Here is a 19,651-nt window from a genome sequence, read left to right as displayed (position 1 = left end):
GACTGCTATAGGCATGCTAGAACGAGCAACACTTGCAGTAGATATCCATATATTAACTGGGCTTCTACTTGGACAGTTGTGGGTTGCCGGAAGCCACTAATAATTGTAATATTGTAACTTGTAGAAAGCGGTCCGCGTTGGCAACGGAACTCGGAATTCGAACCCTGGCCGAAACCTAGCCCGGTAACTAGACTGAACACTACAGACCAAACTACTAATTCCACTGCACTGCTTTCTCGCTCAGCTCTGAGGTACCACCCAAGTCTCTTCACCGTCCACAACCCGCACCCTGTCCTCCATGTCCTCGTCGTCATCGCCGATCTCGTCATCAGCCTCTACCTCATCTAGCCCCTTGGGAGCAGCAACAGTATCATCATTATCCACAAGCGTTGCCCCACGACGGAAGTGCTCGCCAACCACAGCACCCGGCTTCCTCCAGAAAAATCCCCTCTTGAAGCGCAGTCTCTTGACGCGAATCCCAACCACAAAGTCATCCGACTTCTCCCACTCCACCGAGCAAGCCTCGTCACCCGCCCGCTCAAACCGCGGCCCAACCTCCAGCCCCTCGATACCCCCCGACTGGCTTAACCCCAGCTCAACCGCAACACCTCTGCTCCGCCCCTCACTCATCGACACCGCCGGGCCACGCGCGATCTTGAGCCCCGTGACCATGTAGACGGGCTCAAACCCGCCGCCCTCGACAAACAGCCGCACGTCCCGCACATTCATGCTCTCGACCATGTACGCATCGGTAGCCGTGAACGTGATCTCATCCAGGTGCTCGAAGCGGAACGTGTGTGCGGTGCTGCGCTCCGCCGTGGCCGAGACCTCGCCGCCGACGCCCTCGACGCCGACGAACCTGGCCCACACGCCGTACCGGCCGCTCGCGAGCTGCGAGCGCGTCGCGGTGAACCCGCTGGCGCGGTGCTCGTAGACCTTGCCGGGGAGAGGCAGACGGCAGGTCTCGTTCACCGGCTCCATGTCGGTTAGGTTGTCGACGATGGTGCCCAGGTGCAGCGGGCCGTCGGGGGGCGGCTTGATGGTGAACCGGGGTGCCAGGTGGAATGTTGCCTTCATTTTGGGGTCTGCCGTTGCAGGATTCTTTCTCTGTGGCGGTTCACAGATTGCTAAGGCTGGCTAGCATAAGACGGAGAAGATGAAGATGAAGATGAAGTTTGAAAGAACCCGAGTCCTCCATGCCCTCCTTCCTTTCAATAGAGCACCAATCACGAGGATACTATTGAGGCGGGCACCAATCATGGCTGAAGGTCGCCGGTCGGTCACATATTCAACGCTGCGGCCTGGGTGTCCGATCATTGACTGCTAATTACTTTTTTTAGGCATACGTGTTGTCGGGTGCAGTTTACATTCAAGCTTCTATCATAATGAGTCAACAATAAGGCAAAAAAACATCAAGAGTTCGAAGGTACCAACACTCCCAAGTTGCTCCATGCTGTGTCGACCCAGAGATAAGCAAAGAAGCCCAGATAATACACTCAAATTTATGGACATGTGAGAATACGGACGCAGTATTTCCACCCCATCAGTGTGTGTCTACTGGATGCCCACGTCGTATCTCCACGCCCGCGGCACGACACCCGTGAGGATGAAGCTGCGTAGCTCCTCGCAGACCTTCTCCCATTCCTTCCCCGCCTCGGCCGGGTCATCCATCGTCAGCTCCGGGAACACGCGCCACGGCGAGATAAAGTGGTACTTCTGGCGTTCGGGGGCCATGCACGCGAGCAGGGCCCGCATGCCGCGGTACGACGACAGAAACTCGGGCCCGTCGGGCTTCCGAAGGCGCGTGTGGGCGAACTCGAGAATGTTGGCAGCGATGCCGGCCGCCACGGGCGTTGCGAACGACGTCCCCGACTTGAACACGGCCTGACCATTCCACTCGGACTCGATGCCCGTGCCGACCGTCGAGAAGTTGTCGCCGACGACCTCCGGGTTCGGATTGAACGTCGCCGGCGTCCCGTACCCGTCCGACGCGTGGATGCAGATCACGCCCGGGTGTGAGGCCGGATATGCCCGCGGCTGTAACCCCCCTTCGTTCGCAGCCGCGGCAAATATGAGCTTGCCGCGATGGAGCGCATGGCTAATGGCTTCTGCGACCACCGGCACTTCCTTTTTCATGCCAAAGGACATGGTGATGATGTGAGCGTCGACCGTTTCCGCGGCCCATGTAATCGCCTATGAGAGAGTGATGAGCCCCCCCCGCCCCCCCCCCGACTGCATGTGAGAGAAGCCCTCGGAGTGCTTACATCGACCATGTCTTGGACCTTGCTCTCGTCCAGGTGCTTGTCCTCCGATATCTTAGCCACGTATATCTCGGCAAGCGGAGCCGTTCGAAGAAGTAGGCGTGTTACGTGTGTTCCGTGGCCGTACGAATCTAGGAAGTCTTTCTTCGCAGTTCCCGTGGGACCCCAGCCGGCGCGGATCCGTTTCTTGCTGAGCGCGCCGCGGATGACGAGATCGTTCTTGAAGTCCACCCCAGAGTCAAGAACTGCGATCTTGATCTTCGCATGCTTGGTTGACTTGTGGATCTCCCTAAGGGGATCGATGTACTGTTCTTTGAACAAGTCGATGCGGTCAAAGAACTTGCGACATGATGGGATCAGGCTGTTGGGGAGGGGAGCTGGTGAGCCCATAGCTCCGGACATCAAAGTGTGGGTGGGGCATTAGTGCATATTCGGAACTAACGCACCTTCCTTCGGTCGAATCGTTATCATCGAAAAGAGTGAGAATAGAGACACCGGGAGGGAGCCGTGCAAAGGAACCAGCAACCACTCGTTGGATCGTCTGCATGGGAGAATTCTGAAAGACGCCCGGGGGACTACAAGGCTCGCGCCCTGCTCCCGTAGTTGTAGCAATATCTGGAGAAGCGGCGGGGGTATCTGGAGCATTCAGCTGTTGATCTTGCTCGGCTTGTTCGCCGAGAGAAAAATGCAAGTCCGGACGCTCTGGCGGAGTCAAGGACCACATCTCATAGTTCTTTTCGAGATTGGAAATGATGACTTTCCGGATGAGTTTCTGTGCTTCCTTTTGTCTTGTCAGTCCTTTGGCCCGGAGGAGTTTGATGCCGAAATTTAGGCAAGCCTTGACGGCTTCCCGATAGGCATCGTTCTTACTATCCTTCAGCTCGCTCTCGGCAAGCTGGAGCAGAAAGCGTCGGAGGTCCGCATTTCCAACAGGCTTCGAGTCGTTGCCTTCGGGAACAAGGCTGCGTCCGATGTGAACCTCCATGAGAACCTGGGCAAGAGCCAGCCACATAGGGTAGTGTAGTTGCTTGAATCCCTTGTTGTTCTTCGGCCCCTGCAGCTTGTCCATGTCGGCAATCTCCAAGGGGCAGCGGATATAGGGGCGGTAGCGATTGTGAACGACCCCAGATCCGGGGCTTCCGTGGCTGCTAAGAAAGAAGATATTATCTGCCTTCCAGCTGCAAGACCCCCAGGGTCCGTCGAACAGGTAAAACAGGGAGCGAGCAAGGTTCAGAGCGAGGAGATATCTGTCGCTCCATGAGTAGATCCTACTGTTATCCCCGCCGACATGAGGGAAGGCGTGCTTATCCAATAGGTCGCGCAGGGTGATAGAGGGGTTGGCGGATGGAAACGATAGCTCGTGCTGCTCCAGATTGTCGGGAAAGAAATGCCGTTGGTTGAATGTGATATGGAGAACACCACCGAACTCCTGGCCGAGTTGAATCATGCTGCAAATAGTTTCGTCCGAGTCGGAATCGTCTGCAGGTGTCTCAGCGCGCCTTGGTCAACCAGCTGGTCAGCGGCTGGACAGTCCCAGTAAAGCAGCGGCGAGAAAGATGCTAATTAGTGTCCCCTCTCGGGTGCCTACCTCTTTACGGCGCAGCAGGTTTCCTGCCACTGTGAGGATTCTGAATCAGGGCAGGGAGACAAGAGAACCTCGAATTGTCCTTCTCCCGTTCCGGCAGTGGTCTTCCTCGCTTCATTGAAGCCGTTCATTTGCAGCATGGCCTTGTGTGAGCACTCGGACGCCAGTCTTTGCAAATGCCCGTGTAAGTCCACCAGAGACCTACGGATCCTCCCTTCTGCGTCCCGGTCGAAGTGATAGTCGCTTGTTTGGCTTATCGCCACGTTGGCGTTCTCTTTCCGGGCGGCAGCATTATCGCCCTCCATCGCCGTGTTGATGGCAGTAAGTGCCCGGACGGTCTTGGAGAGCCTCTTTCGGCTTGGGTCCAGGCGGACCGACGTTCCCGTCACGACAACGTTCTCAATTGTCGATGCTGGCCACGGATGGCTCGCGAATTAGAGCAGCCCAGCTCGCAAAGAATGCCGGATGCGCACTTACATAGGTTGGTTCCGAACTGCTGCTCAAGGCAAGTCTTGAGTTCTTCGGCCGGTTTGAGATAAGCCTCGTCAAGATCGGGGCCCTGCGAGTTGTGTCGGCCCTTGCTAGCCACGTTATGATTGAAGGTTCTGGCTTCGAACTTGGCGAAGGCCCTGTATCTCCGAAGCGCCCCATAATCACTGCTAGTAGACGAGTCGACATCGCTTTCATCGCTTTCCTCGGCAGAGCTTTCCGGGTCTTCCGGACCGTCCCCACTACGGGTCTCGTCGTCTATGGGCTCCCGGTCGGCCTCCGACGTACTGCGACGTCTGCTCGTGTCGCTCTTGAATGATTCGTGCGCTGGGAGGCCACGATAAAATAGCATAGAGCCCGTCTGCAACAGGCTTAGGATGGCCGTTCCCACTACGATGGACGTTCCCACTGCTTCCATGTCTTAGGGGCCCTGTGTTGCTGTATCGGCATGTAGGAAAACTGGCGCGGAGATTGATGGGCTGTGGTGTGGTGGCCGCACTGATTCCCACTCCATTCCACCTCGCCTGAAGGGACGACGACAAAGCGACTGGGCATACGGGAGCCCCACGGAGAACAACAAATCAGAGTCTAGCGGGGTAGCCGCGCGCTGGCTTTGAGGGGGGGAATAGGTAGGTTAGTGGACAAGGAGGAAGACCACTCATCTTCTGATATGCAGCAGTATTGCTCTGGAACGAATCAGACTCGGGAGAAACGAGGAGGAGCACCATGCAGGTGTGGATGGATGCCTAAAGCTTGGCGTCAGGCTCTTACGGGCACCGAACCAGATACATGTCTTAGGCAGGCTCCAGTCATGCTTCGAGGAAAGAGGGACCTGGGAGACAGTTCCGAAGGGAGCTGCGCCACACCAGCGGCAGCTCGTCCTTCCCACTTGCGTCTTGCCGACAGGGCGTTCCCTCCACACCCTGCATCCTGTGCTTTGCAAGTTTGGCCAACTTGCACCTCGTCATTAGCAAAGAAGCTAATCCAAGAGTTGCCCACTCTGTCTAAGCAAGAATAATGGAGGATGAAAAGATGGGGGGAGTGGAAATCGCCCCCGAAAGTCAACCGATCTACGATGTGGCGCAAGAATGCCTGAGCCTATTTCAAAAGTGCCCCCGCGAGCCGAAACACGGCTTTGGGGAGACGCTTTCGACGAGCCAGGAGCGCTTTCGCTCGTGGGCTGCCTATCTCGGCGTCTTTGCACTCAAGAACGTCAGCCTAGATACACGGCTGAGGTTCGAACCTGAGATTCGAGACCTGGCAATGCTGCTCCTGGATGTTTGTCGGAGCGACTTGCGACGAGGTAATTAATGATTAGGGTCCCGGAAAAGTGGTCAAGTACTGAAACAGATATTGACAACTCAATACTTGTCCAGCGATTCGGCTTGCTTCGAAGGGATCGCTCATACGGCGCGACTCGTTCCCCAAAGAGGGTGCCGCGGCCAGTTTTCCTGGTGGCGACCCCCTACCTCTGTCGAAAGAAGCCAAGGGTGCCCTTTACGGCATCGTCGGGTCTATCGACAGGCTTCACCGCCTCGCTGTCAGAATCAGAACGTCGTCAAGGGACGACCAGAAGCTGGAGGAGAGGGTGGCCGAGTTCGCGAAAAAGCTCATGCCTGACGGTTTTGGCGATATTGTTTGGCTTATCCTGAAGTACAAGTTTCCAAAGGCGAACGAAGGATTGATCGAGAAACTAACCAAGAGCATCGTATTTCGCCGCCACCGTCTGCTATACCAACGCCACCATTACAAAAAACTAAGCTACGTTCGATTTCAGAGCACTTCCCAGACTGAGCAGCCGCCGGATTCGAGCGTGCCTATAGCAGTGGGAGGAGAACAACAACATCAGGAAAAGCAGCAGCCCTCGTCACAAGCGGATTTGGATGGCAGGCGGAAACGCTGGGGCAAGCGCCCCGATTGCATGGGGGAGGGCACAGAAACCGAATTCCTTTCCAACACCAACCCGACCCTTTTCGTGAGGGACCGGTTTGACCGGCAGGACGATATCAGGGATAAGCGACCAGCCCCGACCGTGGTTACCAGCGGATCTTCATGGGTGGGCAAGATCGTGTACCCCTGCGCCCCAAAGGCGGAGGGAGCTTCTTCCCACACAACCTGTCCGTTCTGCTTTCAGGAGCTTCGCGTCGTGGATAATGAAGAACCCAAATGGTGGAAGAGGCATGTTGACAGCGACTTGCAGCATTTCATTTGCCTCTCCGACCAGTGCCCCCAGTCGCTTCACTACTTCAGCACTTTTACCTCCTGGCTCGACCACATGGAGTCGGAGCACGAACCAGATTGGCCCATGTTCATCTACCCAAACAGCAGCGAATGGAGATGCCCTCTCCCTCGATGCCGCGTCGATACCTTCCCAGACGCGGCCTCGTTCAAGGAGCATATTGCCGCGCTTCACTCGAACGAGATTGACCCGTCCGACTTGGAGCTAGTGGCAGACAACAGCAGACTCCCTCAACCTCGAGAAACCGATTTATGTCCGCTGTGTCACGAGTCAGTTAGTAAGACCTTACCTCCGATTCAGGACGATGAGACAGCGGAACCGGAGGGAACCAAGGAAACCGGGAAAACCAAGCAATCCGAGGAGAAGAGGAAGCCGCGGAAAGCGGTAGTGAGGTTCGTCGACGATGACAGTCAGGCCGCAAGCTCTGGAGAGACGGAGCCTATAGATGGCGATATCAAACAGAAGAGCCATCAGCCTGCTGATAGTGGCGACTCAACCACGGGCGTGAAATCCACGTTCACGATGGCGAAGCACATTTCCAGGCACCTGGAGAATATCTCGTTTCTATCTCTTCGCGGCCTGGAGCCCGACGATGACGAGGACTCTCCGGGTTCGGGGTCGAGGCTGCAGGGAAGCGACCACTCTAGTGCCAACGACTCGATCGCCTTCGAGTGCGTGAGCGAACGGGCTGAGACTTTTGTCTCGTCCGAAACTTGGGCTTATGTGGTACGTGTCCGGTTTGTTTCCAACCCTTCAGCATAGTTAGTACGTACCCATCGAGACTGGTGCAGCGAATGCTAAACAACATGATTTGGTCTCGCAAATCAGCGAGGCAATCTTCACAGTGCTGGCGAAACCGCGCCGGCTGTTTTCGCCATGCCCAACACCTCGCGAGGAAGGGCCGGCGGAGAAGAACACGAGCGGGACTACCTAGACTTGCCGGACCGTGGCATATTGGCGCGTTTGAGACTCACAGGCGATGAGGGTAACAACGTCGGTCCGCAACTCGTCCCCTACCTCAAGAAGAAGTTGATGGAGTACGCCCTAGAAGGTTCAGCAAAGCGGAAGGTGCCCGAGTTTCTGGCCGAGCGTTTGGCAGACGCAATGGTCCATCGTCGCAGGAAATTCCTCTACCTGCGAAAGCCTCAGCGGCTGTGGGTGGGAAATTTCATGGAGTCAGTGGCCACACCAGAGGAAGAGCAAGGAACCCCATCGAGCTCGACGAACACCATATCGTCTTCAGTCTTCGTGGATTCGTGGACATCTTCGAAACTGGTTCCGCTTTCGGTGGCCAATAGCGAGACGACTCCAACGATTCCCCGACCTCCAGCAGAAGCCCAGTCCAGTGAAGAGTTTCGCTGTCCATACTGTCGCCTTCTTGTTCCCAGCAGTGTTGCACTGAGCAAGACTGAATGGAGGTAGGCAGGACCTTTAACAACTGTTCCCCTTCTGTCTCCCTCCCACCCCTAACTTGCGAGACCGCGTCATTAACATGGAGAAAGAAATCATTTCATTGCGGACACGGAGCCGTACTTTTGTCTGCTGCCAGACTGCGCGACGCCGTCCAGGAACTTCTCGTCAATGGAGAGTTGGGTGAATCACATGGGGGCCGAGTGTCCGCAGCAGTGGCGGTGTAAAGGGCCGGGGCATCCGGAGGTATCGCTCTCGAGCAGCGAGGCCTTCATCAACCACGTGCGGGAAGCTCATGCGGGGAGGCGATACAGCGACGACGAGCTACCTAAGCTGGCCGACTGCGTCTCAACCCCGCTCGTGGGCATCTTTGCTGACTGTCCGTTTTGCGGTAAGACGGAGGGCGATATTGCCCGGCATGTTGCCAACATGTTGGAGACCGTAGCCCTCGGGTCGACGCCGTTGCCGGACCAGGAATCCAGGCTCGAATCCGACCTCACCCAGCTCGCTTCGAGCCTTGACAGCGGCTTGACGAGAAATAGGGACAACTTGGCCTCGGAGCTGCCCGCTGATTCGCAGTCCCCCGGGCCAGAGCCTGGGGGTGATGACTACGTTGTCCCGGATATGGACGTCCCCGAAATTCGGGCTGGAGAGAGCATCCGGCTGGTCTCATGGGGGTTCATCCTAAAGATTTCGCAGCAGCATCGCCCGCCCTACTCCAACAAAGCCTTGACACATGGTATCTAGACGGTATTCCTTTTCCGCACTCAGCACATTGGTAGGGTTGGAACTTGACCTCGAAATGATGCAAGAGACAGCGATAAATATCGGTGATGGGTTGCCAGAAAGGATGTAATTAACCACCAAGTGTTTAGGTGGGACTAGCTATTTCTAACAGAAACATAAATCATGCATGCAAAAAGGTTAAAACATTTAATCATGAGTTTACGCGTCAAAGTGATGTAATTAGCCGTCAGTGTCAGTGATGTAAGGTGAGGGGAAGACGCTTGACTCCTGCCGTAAATCTATGCCACCACCACGAAACTTCATGATCGTTGGCTAGATATAATACAGTTATCACTTAAAACTTGCCAACCACTTCCTGTGATGCTGCTTCTGCTTCTAACACTTCCATACCACTTCCGTTAAGTATTATTACCCGAGCCAGCATCTTGTATGAATCGGCTCGCTGGCATCTCCAGGCATTTACCATCATCTTCCTCACCAGTCCTCCACACTTCTGTCATCCGCCCATCGCCACTTATCTTGAGAACCATCGCAAGCATGCCGGCCTCTCACTACAACGCCCTTTTCATCGGCTCCGGTCAGGGCGCCAACCCGCTAGCCAAGGCATTCGCCAAAGCCGGCAAAAAAACCGCCATGGTTGAGCGCTCCTCTGTAGGCGGCACATGCGTCAACGTCGGGTGCACACCGACCAAGACGATGATCGCATCGGGGCGAGTGGCGTACCTTGCCAAGAGGGGCACAGACTACGGCGTGAAGGCGAGCAGGATCGAGATCAACATGGAGCGAGTGCGCGAGCGCAAGAGGGCTATAGTAGAGCAGTGGCACAGCGGGAGTGTACGCGGCCTGGAGGCGGCGGGCGTGGACATCTTGATGGGCGATGGAAGCTTCATCGGGGAGAAAACGGTAAAGGTGGCTCTAAACGACGGCGGAGAACGGGTGGTAACTGCCGACACCGTGTTTGTGAGCGTCGGTGCCCGGGCGTCGCGACCAGATACTCCCGGCTTGGACAAGGTCGACAAGGCACGCGTCCTGGATTCGACCTCCATCATGGAGCTCGATGCAGTGCCGAAGCACCTTGTGGTGATTGGCGGTGGATACATCGGTCTCGAGTTTGGGCAGCTGTTCAGGCGACTAGGTGCCGACGTAACGATCATCCAGAGGGCAAAGCAGCTGGTGCCCCGGGAGGACCCCGACATTGCGGACTGCATGCTCAAGATTCTCGAAGGGGATGGCATTGCAGTTCATCTGTCCAGCACTGTGCAATCCGTCTCAGCTTCTTCCGCGGACGGTGGCTTGCCCTTCAATGTCAACGTGCAGACACCATCGGGGATGCTGGCAATTCCCGGGTCACACATCCTGCTAGCGGCAGGCAGAGTTCCGAACAGTGATTCGATGAATCTACCTGCTGCCGGTATCAAGACTGCGTCAAAGGGCCACATCGTTGTCGACGATAAGCTCCAGACCTCGGCACCCGGAGTGTACGCGCTCGGCGACGTCCACAGCGGCCCAGCCTTCACACACATGTCGTACGACGATTTCCGCATCATCCGCACCAACCTCCTGCCCGGCACCATGTCTGCCACCACGCCGGCCATGCCCACCACGCTGACCTCCCGCTCGCGGGTCTTGACGCCGTACGTCATGTACACGGACCCGCAGCTCGGACATATCGGATTGCATGCACGAGACCTGGAGGGCCGGAAGGTAAAGACGGCAAGCATGCCGATGAGCTACGTCGCACGGGCATCGGAGACGGACGAACCGCGTGGGATGATGAAGGCGGCGGTGGATGCTGAGACGGGCGAGATTCTTGGCTTCACCTGCTTGGGAATTGAAGGAGGCGAGGTCATGTCCATCATGCAGACGGCGATGATGGGCCAGCTGAAGTGGTGGGACCTCGAGGCAGCAGTCTGGGCCCATCCAACCTTGGCGGAGAGCTTGAATAACCTGTGGGGGTACTTGGAGTAGATAGATGATTCAGCTATAATTACAATCTCTGTCACAGAACTAGTTAAACATTGTCCAACCCGTGGCCATCGCCCAATCCTACAGCCTTTCCAACCAGTTAACCACGCGTGTATATACCATTTCTTACTTCCTTGCAGTTTCCTCCGTCTGGTAGACGTCGTGCCTAACTTGGATAGCAGTCTCGGGCGGCTCCGGACTGTGCGCCGGTGATGCGGTTGTAATCTCGGTCTGCACAACCGGCTGTGTCCAACGCACCGACCCCTGAGACGGTCTCCGAGAGCTGCCTGCCGCCGGCCTGCTCTCCAACGACGACCTCTCGGACGCTCCCGTCGCATGTGGCGCGAGCCGCGAGTCCACCCCCCCAAGCTCGCTCCGCGCAGTCTGGAGCCCAAACACCCCGTCGGACGTGTCGCCACCGCTATCGACGCGCTGCATCCCGTACGCCACAAAGGCAGCCGGCGTGCTCGACATGGGCAGGGGCCAGTTCTTCGCGGCACCGGCGCGCGAGCTCGCCCCCGCGGAGCTGCCGGTGCCGAGGCGGCCGCGTTCGGGGTCCTTGCCGCTGACCGTGTGGCTGGAGTGGGCGGTGGTGGTGCCCGCCTGGCTCGACAGCCAGGGCGCGTAGCGGCCGACGAGCGGGCGTAGGGTGGGCAGGCAGGCGCAGGTCAGGCCCGAGGCGAGCTCGCCCATGGACCAGCCGGAGGATTCGACGTTCTCCCAGGTGAAGTCGTCGTACTGCTTCAGGAAGCGAATACGGACCAGGCTGATGCAGACAGTGCTGGTTTGTGCAAACAGGTCAGTGTGTGGCGTTCGTTTCTTGGAGATGAGGGCTGGTGATAGATATCTGGGGAGGGTGCGGGTGAGTCAAGAAAAAAAGGAAGGAATAGAAAGAAAGAAATTCAATCTTACAATAGACCCAGGCTGAAGATGCCAACAAGGATATGCCTCTGCCGGCGGGGAAGATTGAGACTCTCGAGGACGGGAATTGGAAGAATAAAGATCATGACGTCGGTGATGATGTTGCCAGCGGCATTGACCTCCCAGAAAGGGTGGTTAGAGATGCACTTCGCGTCCTTCGTCTTGTCCCAGTAACCGCTAATCGGGTCGCAAGTGAATATGGCAATGACTAGTTGGGAGAGCACCCAGCAGCCGACAAACACAACCGTGCCGACAAAAGAATAAAAGATTGGCTTGCTCGTGCGCTGGAAGATGCGGTAATACTGCGAGAGGAAAGTCATCTTTATGGCCATTAGGGAAGCATTGTACATAACAATCGAGACGTAAAGTGTCTGTCCGGCCACGTTAGCCACCATGGAGGCCTGCGTTGGGAGGAGATAAACTTTACCCGCAGGTACCGCGGGATCAATTCCTGAGGAACTGTCATTGTATGCCGGCCGAGCCCGAAGTTTGTGTCTGGATAGGATGTAAGTTTGGGTGGTGATTAAGGGCTAGGGGAGATATAATTAATTACTCACTGTAAGCTACGGCGAAGTCGCATCCAAAAACAAGGAGCTGTGGTGCTAATTATTAGATTCCAGAAATAGAGGCAGAGATAAGAATACGGGGATTCTAGGGACATACAAGAGCTACAACTGCACAAAAATCGTCGATTCCAAGCTTGTTTATGATGGCCTTTCTCGTGTATATCCGGAGCGACACTGCTATGGTGGCGACGAGGAGCGTGAAAACGGCGACACCGATAGTGACATCCTCGCGGTTCTCGGATGCCATGTCTGTATCAATCGACATGTCTGTGATTTAACTTTTTTCGCTTCGCAAGGGCGTCTGCAATGATTTCGTCTGAAGATGTTGTCCAAGATGGGTCATACAGGGGTTTATCTCTGGCACACTCGACGGTGGTAAATAAGTGACCTTTTGAGGGGATTAACAGATAATTAATTAGCCCAATACTGTGAATTCGCCGCCGCCAGTAATTTACACTATCTATTCTAGGTATTGTACAATAGGAGGCTAGCAACGACCCAAGACACCCAGACAGCCCCTTGGGCCGTTCATCCCATCCACACCAAAGCAAAGACCTCGTCGCTGCTGGTCCGCATGTGACTACATCCGTACCTACCTGCCACTGGTTAGGTAACCAGTGACGGGCCAGTGATGAAATTGACGGGCATAATCTGCGTCCTTGGTGGTTGGTGGCGTCATTGGTTCGTTGAGGCTTCACACCATCCCCATGCCAGCGTCGATACCAACGTATGTGCGCGTGCGATGTTGAACAATTGGTCTGTGAGAAATGATATTTGCATCCGTGCCTCGTGCGCGGGGGGATCATCCCCTCCTGTACCTGAAAACAAGTCCAAGGGCTACGTCACTGAAGAGGTGTTAGCTCGGCGCACGGCCCCTGGTGCCCTGTTTCCCGCTGCCACTGCCACACCCCGTTGCTCACTGTTGCCACTAATTAACAGTAATCTACGGGTGTGCACGTGGGTGTATCTGCACGCCATCGTCATCCTATCCTTGCTACCTATCCTATGGCTGCCCTAGATCACCTAGTTTTTAGTGTTCCAGACTTAGACGTTGTAGACACTGGTACCGGCTCCTCCTCCTCCATCGAGCCACTTCATCGCGGTCTAGCCCATCAAACCCGGTGATGAGCAGCTACCTACCTAGGTACCTAGCTGGTGACCAGCAATGGTAATAATAAAGCAGTGGTGAGGGCAACAAAATTGGCAAGAGCGATGCACAGCGACAGCAAGAGCGATGCACAGCGACAGCAAGAGCGATGCACAGCGACAGCAAGAGCGATGCACAGCGACAGCAAGAGCGATACACAACACCAGCAGGAACAATGGACCGGCGCAGCAGAGGCAATAGATAGCAGCAGCAGGAGCGATGGACAGCAACAGCAAGGGCAACAACAATACTTAGCGATAATTAGAACTTGCCACCAATCCACACGTAGGTAGTGTATCTGCGAGACATCGTCATCCCACTAGTAGCGGGCTCCTCCTCCTCTATTGAGGAAGTAGCCACTTCGTCGCGGTCTAGCGCTTCAAACTCGGTGCTGAGGAGCCAACTGGTGACCATCTCCAGACCGTCTGCATCTGGAGGTCCGCCCTGGAGCTCCGGTGATCCGGCTGCGCCGGACAATGCGTTGAGAGCAATCAATGCCCACTGGAAGTCGATCATTCTCTTCATCTTCTCCGCCTTGCCGCTCTCCATCTCCATCTCGACCGTGTGCCCGGAAAACAGCTTTCTGCCCGACTGTCCTCTCAAGATAGAAACGCAGCCTCCCTCCTCTGGCAGATCTCGGATGTGTTCAGGCTGTTCTTCGAGATCCGAAAACATCCTTTGGCCGCCGCCAGCTTCAAGGTCAAACTTTCGGTGTGGATTTTGATTCCCTTGCTGATTTCGAGGCATCCAGCGGAACTGGAGCCGGAACACGCTTATGCCCGGGCTGCGTCGCAGCAATGAATCCATCCCACTTGAAGGCAATAAGACCTTTCCCCCACCAGAAATGAATCTGTTTGTTGAGAACCAACATGTTCCACACCTTATGAGAACTGCCAACCCTCGATGCAACAAGCTTGGCCAGTTCGATGCTGTCTTGGGTTCCAAGGGCCCAATAGCAAGTCTTGACCACCGCTTGCGCGTCGGCCAGATTCTTCGGCGTCGAGTTGAACGCGAACGGGACGATGTGGCAGACATCCGGGTCTGCTGTTGCCGTGAGGATGCAAGCTTCCTGATCTTGAGCCAGGCACTAATTGAAGCACAAGACGTCAGAATATCTCCACTACCATTAAAAAAGTACCCGGGCGTGGAGAAGCGCGTACCTTTCTCGCCCCGGCGGACCTCACCCGTTTGGGGATTTATGCTGACCATTTCGGACTCATAGGAGTCGTCAGAGCCGTCCTCTTTGGCCTTGCGTTTTGAGGCCCTGCGCGGCTTGCTGGCGCCGGTGGAGGCCGCACTTTTCGGCGCCGCGGGGGAGACAGGAGGATCCAAGACTGGCGAAATCAGCACCCGAAAAAGGCTTACAATATCGAGCAGATTAGCAATAGGAAACGTACAGTGCTTTATCAGATCCGTGATCCTCTTCAGATCGTCGGACAGGTGGTGGGGTTGAAGGTGCTTGTGGTTTTCGAAAATGTCTAATGGCGCCATCATGACTGCCGACAGCTCCATAGCTGTGAATTCCCATTGACTGTCTACCATTCGGATTCGCTTCAATATTTTCCGAGCATATTCCAGGCGGATCGCCACTTCTTCGGTGGGTACAAGGTCCCTAACAGGGGAGCTTGGCGAGTGCTCGGTGAGATACTTGTCGAGAACGTCGACATCTCCCTGCATAGTTGTAGTGTCGTTAATAAACGTGTCGAGCTCAGCGTGGACGGTTGGGTACGCGGGTCTGGGGGTCAACCGGCGCCCATCTTCGGTGAGGGTAACGAAGCTGGGTGGCATGCTGAGGCTGCGCGAGGGTTACAGAGGTGAGGCGCGGGCTGGTGGAAGAGGGAAAAGTCTCGGTCGCCAGTCAGAGCCCTATGTGACTCCCAGAACTCAGCCAGGCACCTTCCTAGGTAAGCAGAAGGGCCCTCAAGTAGGTAGGTGCCACATAAGTAGAGGGAAGGTACTGTTGGGCAGGATGGGCAGGGGATGGAGATGGAAGCTTGAGGTTATTACTACGGATGTACACGAAAAGGTAATACCGAACCTTAATGTTTCCCCGCCACAAGAACCCAATCGAAGCATCTTAGAATGCCGGAAGTTTGCCTGTCACTAGCAAACTCTGTGTTAAAAAACCTTCAGAATAAAGCCAGTTAACATTGCAGTTCCTGGCCACTGAACGATACGAACTTCCCAGAAGTCGTTACTAGGCCCAGAATACCTACTTGTTTACAGTTTTAGTGCCATAGTCAACTTGGCCAGGTGTTGAATGACGCTTGGTGTGCGTGTGTGTTGAAAAAGGAGGTGGGGGTTCTCTCATCATCCTTCTTCCACAAGCTTGTATAAATACCATCCAGCTTGGAGAAAGGGTTCAATTTCCATCTATGGGAGGTGATTCGAAGGATAAGACCATACAGAACACTGCATCTATTACTGCTGGGAGCATCTTGAAGCTAGGGCTCCCAGCTCGCCCACCACCGACACGAAGGAGGCGGTGGCTTACTCAGTTGAGTATTGCGACGCCGGCGACTACTTCATGGGCATGAAGCCCGGAACGGCATTTTCTACCTCCCCGTCGCGCGCAAGGAGATACCCGTTGCCGCAGGCTCGGTCTTGCAGGTCGTCGCGGCCCTCGACACATTGATTTCGTCATGGAACGACCATAGATACGGGCGGGAAACGCATCATCAGCTTAGCGGCGCTTGTCCAGACCCTTCGCCGGCTCGTGCGGGCGGTAATATCCACCCGTGAATCTGGAAGGGCGAGTTCTACAACGTCAACAACGTCAACAACATTCACGACATCCACTACGCCAATAACTTTGGGGATGAACTGGCCAAGTGTTCGTGGGAACTGCCATGCATGGCCTTCGGCCGCATCCTCCGCTTGATTTCCGATGGACACGACACGACGTCCTTGAACCCCGGACATTGGAACCCACGACCTTGAGATGGAGAGGTGACTCGAGAAATGGTTTGAGCTTGCGGAGAAACGGGGCGCCGTCATGCTCATTGACAAAGCCGACGTCTACATTGAGAGTAGGAGGATTACTGATCTACATCGGAACAGTCTGCCGTTCGGCAAGACTCCTGTCCCCGACTGTCCACGTGCGACAGGCTCTACTCCTCACGACTAACCGGGTTGGGCCCTTCGATGACGCTTTCATGTCACGGGTCAACATCATCATTGGCTACAAAAACCTCGTCGAAAGCAGATCTGCACTCAATTCTCAATTCCTCGACGATCTCGACAACGAACGTGATGACTTCAGAGTAATGCGGGGGGCAAAGGACGATTACGTCCTGCAGGATGACATGGAAATGGGGGAGAGGTCCCCGATGGTAATCATCCATAATGACCTCCCAATTCCCTCCAGCATCCAGGCGAGTCCAGGAACGATCAGCCAACCCCCGATCAGAAAGGACTTCGAGCAAGTACACTAGGCAATGATACTACTGATGCAGCAATTCAAGATGAAAGCAGTAATTCTCGTATCAACGTCCACGAGGGGGATTGGATGTTGCATTGCCAAGGCCAGCACCACGCCTTACCGATAGGACGACCGGGGGGGCGACCCGGAACTACGGGCACAGCCGGCAAGGAGAGAGCGATGACGCTAAGCTACAAGCGGCTTAGTGTTCCAAGTTTGCCATTTATGGAGCAGCAAGGGGGTGCAAGTGGAGTCGCGTGTCCATGTGGGGAGGAGAAAAACAAAGGGAAAAAAGAAAAAAAAAAAGAAAAAGGGAGCATGGCTGGTGACAGGGCAGTACCTAGGTACAATACCTACCAAAGCGGGCGGCACCTGTGGACGGCCCGGATTTGTTCCATTGTGTCACGGTGCAGGAGACAGCAAGTAAGCAAGAGGACCTAGGTAGTCCACAAACCGGTTCTCTTCAAGATGCATCCTTCTTCTTTGCATGGTACGTTGTAGGTACGAGAGCCGATTTCCCGGCAAGTGAGAGTTCCAGGGCAGAAAAGCGTCCAAGTCTGGTCATCTTTCGAGTGAATCTCGTATTTCCGCAATTCCCTGTCATGGTGGCTGGCTTAGTGTGGCTGCCAGGCCAATAGTCTGGTGTGGGCCCCACCCTTACTGGGTCGCTAGCTGGAGGTCTCCCTGATTTGATGTGATTTGATGGTCAGCACCAGGGTTGTGCTTGCAGAAGGCTGCGACGCGAGCCAATACGCACAGGCCCGTCAGGGGGAAGGGAGATTTGATCCCCACTAGGCGGTGGAAAGATCTCCAAGTCTGTGCTAGCGTTGCAGGCTCTCGTATGGTTGTTGGAAGGAAGTGATGGATCAGACAGCAAGGAGAGGGCCGAGGGACAGGGGAGCTCCATCCTAGAAATAGCGACGGGTTCCCCCCCCCCCCCAATCTAATTGAATTGATTGATTGCCCGCAAGTCGCAAATCGCAAATCCCAATCCCACGTCATGCGGCCGTCTGTTATTCTACTCGCCGCCGCCTCGGCGGTGTCCGCGGCGGTATGCCCCCGCGGAGGCGCCAACCTGCCCGCAGAGGCGTTCCCCCGGTTCCAGACCATCTCTCTGGAGGAGGCCCAGGCCGGGAAGGATCTGATTGAGTTCAACCGGACGCACGGTGCCACCTCGCTGGCAACGGGGGGGACGGTGCAGACGGCGGCGTCGGCGGCATGCGCCGCCAACCCCAACATCCGCTACGAATGGCGCTCATACTCGGCCTCGGACCGCCTCGGGTTCGTCAAAGCCATCAAGTGCCTGATGGGCAAGCCGCCGTCGGGCAAGTTCCCACCGGCAACAAGTCGCTACGAGGACCTGGTGCGCCTCCACCAGCAGTACATGCCCAACATCCACGGCAACCCCAAGTTCCTGATCTGGCACCGCTACTACCTGTGGACCTTCCAGATGGTCCTCCGCAACGAGTGCGGCTTCAACGGCCCCTTCCCGTGGTGGGACGAGACTCTGGACGCCGGCAAGTTTGGCCAAAACGACATGTTCACCAACAACAACTACTTCGGCCACCTGCCCGGCGCCCAGAACGGCCAACCCGTCTGCATCACTAGCGGCGCCTTTGCTGGGCTCACCTGCAACATTGGCCCGGGCTCGGGCAACCGGCCTCACTGCCTCTCGCGCGCCGGCGACGCGTCCTTGACCTCGCAATGTAACTCTGCCTTCGTCAACACGTGCAACTCGCGCGGCTCCTATGCCGACATGGAGAGCTGCAGCGAATACGGGTAAGTCGACTCAAATCCCTGGAGGAGAGGAGAAGAGAAAGAAACGTGCCTGGCCAGCCTGCTAACACATCCATCTCCTGTGTAGCCCCCACGCGTATGGACACAACGGCATCGGCGGCGTCATGTCGGACGTCTCGGCGAGCCCCAGCGACCCCATCTTCTGGATGCACCACAGCTTCATCGACCACAGCTTCCGCATCTGGCAGAACGCCAACCCCTCCCGCCTAACCACCATCAATGGCAACGACGCCAACGGCAACCCCCTCACTCTCGACACTGTGGTCTCTATGGGCGGCATCATGCCCGACGTCAAGATCCGCGATATTCTGGATACCATGAGCGGCGTCACCATCGGCGGCAAGCCGTGGTGCTACCGCTATAATTACTAGGTCGGACATGGCGTTCTCACTCTAATACACAGCGTTGGAAATTAATTTGGGCTTGGGGACATTGCATAACTACTCCCCATTACTACATAAACCTAGCATTCATTTATTATTAATATTTCCTTGTACCTATTACAATAGACTACAGCTTGTCTAAATCTGCCATAATTTAGGACTGGAGCGCAGCTGAGGCTGGCTCAGATTGACTCGGGCATTCTTTACCGGTCTGCCTTCTCTCTACTCTCTTGTGAGGGAGGGCAGTTGGAGTGACATACTGTACATCTGTACATGGAGATGAACGCTTGCAGCACGTTCGAAGCCAACTCATCTTCGGCAACTCCCATTCCATTGGCATCTCAGCAATTGACTCCACTGATATCAGCCGCTTCATTCAAGTCTCTCCAAAAGGGTCCCTCAACCATCGTGAGGCGTCATCTGTCATCCCAGATGACATTCAACCACCACGTGATTGGCCAGGTGACTAGACCCTGCACTTGTAGTAACCAATAAACATGCGCTGAATATTTCGCGTTTTCACACGTCGAGAACGTGGGATGGCCACTGCAAGCATGGGATTGGCGAAACCTTCAATGGCAGAAGAGGGGCTTACACTCTCACCTTTGTTCACACAGGTACTCTCCTGTGCATAGTTATTGACATCCATCTTCTAATTGACAAATATCTACCAGACATTTGCAGGATAATGAAATTGGACCGGTGGGGTAGACCAAGTGC

At 55.6% G+C, this 19,651-nt stretch overlaps 8 protein-coding genes across 8 annotated transcripts; 4 read left to right on the top strand and 4 right to left on the bottom strand.

Moving 5' to 3' along the window:
* Nucleotides 1-240: 240 nt before the first annotated feature.
* On the bottom strand, nucleotides 241-1,077 carry QBC33DRAFT_598812 (major facilitator superfamily MFS-1; the record flags this gene model as incomplete). The annotated part of the gene is made up of 1 exon (XM_060432004.1): nucleotides 241-1,077. The coding sequence occupies one exon, from the start codon at nucleotides 1,075-1,077 to the stop codon at nucleotides 241-243; it is 837 nt and encodes a 278-aa protein (XP_060279461.1).
* Nucleotides 1,078-1,374: 297 nt separating this feature from the next.
* Nucleotides 1,375-5,002, bottom strand: QBC33DRAFT_480070 (uncharacterized protein). The gene is made up of 5 exons (XM_060425322.1): nucleotides 4,324-5,002; nucleotides 3,850-4,258; nucleotides 2,708-3,760; nucleotides 2,265-2,622; nucleotides 1,375-2,193 (listed from the first exon to the last, which is right to left on the bottom strand). The coding sequence occupies exons 1-5, from the start codon at nucleotides 4,751-4,753 to the stop codon at nucleotides 1,555-1,557; spliced, it is 2,889 nt and encodes a 962-aa protein (XP_060279460.1). The 5' UTR covers nucleotides 4,754-5,002; the 3' UTR covers nucleotides 1,375-1,554.
* Nucleotides 5,003-5,265: 263 nt separating this feature from the next.
* Nucleotides 5,266-7,539, top strand: QBC33DRAFT_248359 (uncharacterized protein). Its single transcript, XM_060422977.1, has 2 exons — nucleotides 5,266-5,638; nucleotides 5,712-7,539. The coding sequence occupies exons 1-2, from the start codon at nucleotides 5,353-5,355 to the stop codon at nucleotides 7,334-7,336; spliced, it is 1,911 nt and encodes a 636-aa protein (XP_060279459.1). The 5' UTR covers nucleotides 5,266-5,352; the 3' UTR covers nucleotides 7,337-7,539.
* A 1,482-nt stretch (nucleotides 7,540-9,021) lies between these two features.
* QBC33DRAFT_550240 (uncharacterized protein) lies at nucleotides 9,022-10,791 on the top strand. The gene has a single exon (XM_060429060.1). It carries the CDS (start codon nucleotides 9,161-9,163, stop codon nucleotides 10,697-10,699), a length of 1,539 nt encoding a protein of 512 aa, XP_060279458.1. The 5' UTR covers nucleotides 9,022-9,160; the 3' UTR covers nucleotides 10,700-10,791.
* A 31-nt stretch (nucleotides 10,792-10,822) lies between these two features.
* On the bottom strand, nucleotides 10,823-12,430 carry QBC33DRAFT_459827 (uncharacterized protein; the record flags this gene model as incomplete). The annotated part of the gene is made up of 5 exons (XM_060424946.1): nucleotides 10,823-11,477; nucleotides 11,609-11,988; nucleotides 12,045-12,112; nucleotides 12,175-12,211; nucleotides 12,281-12,430. 5 exons carry the CDS (start codon nucleotides 12,428-12,430, stop codon nucleotides 10,823-10,825), a joined length of 1,290 nt encoding a protein of 429 aa, XP_060279457.1.
* Nucleotides 12,431-13,184: 754 nt separating this feature from the next.
* QBC33DRAFT_598797 (uncharacterized protein) lies at nucleotides 13,185-15,118 on the bottom strand (the record flags this gene model as incomplete). Its single annotated transcript, XM_060432003.1, has 4 exons — nucleotides 13,185-14,114; nucleotides 14,200-14,404; nucleotides 14,491-14,664; nucleotides 14,728-15,118. 4 exons carry the CDS (start codon nucleotides 15,116-15,118, stop codon nucleotides 13,592-13,594), a joined length of 1,293 nt encoding a protein of 430 aa, XP_060279456.1. The 3' UTR covers nucleotides 13,185-13,591.
* A 1,207-nt stretch (nucleotides 15,119-16,325) lies between these two features.
* On the top strand, nucleotides 16,326-17,004 carry QBC33DRAFT_623069 (uncharacterized protein; the record flags this gene model as incomplete). Its single annotated transcript, XM_060432874.1, has 2 exons — nucleotides 16,326-16,359; nucleotides 16,391-17,004. 2 exons carry the CDS (start codon nucleotides 16,326-16,328, stop codon nucleotides 16,762-16,764), a joined length of 408 nt encoding a protein of 135 aa, XP_060279455.1. The 3' UTR covers nucleotides 16,765-17,004.
* A 639-nt stretch (nucleotides 17,005-17,643) lies between these two features.
* Nucleotides 17,644-19,345, top strand: QBC33DRAFT_480060 (uncharacterized protein). The gene is made up of 2 exons (XM_060425321.1): nucleotides 17,644-18,530; nucleotides 18,616-19,345. The coding sequence occupies exons 1-2, from the start codon at nucleotides 17,752-17,754 to the stop codon at nucleotides 18,917-18,919; spliced, it is 1,083 nt and encodes a 360-aa protein (XP_060279454.1). The 5' UTR covers nucleotides 17,644-17,751; the 3' UTR covers nucleotides 18,920-19,345.
* Nucleotides 19,346-19,651: the final 306 nt, after the last annotated feature.

Source organism: Phialemonium atrogriseum (assembly GCF_030411735.1).
Source record: "Phialemonium atrogriseum strain 8032-3 unplaced genomic scaffold QBC33scaffold_33, whole genome shotgun sequence".
NCBI lineage: Eukaryota > Fungi > Ascomycota > Sordariomycetes > Cephalothecales > Cephalothecaceae > Phialemonium > Phialemonium atrogriseum.
Note: the sequence above shows the minus strand (reverse complement) of the source record. Positions and strands in the feature narration are given on the sequence as shown.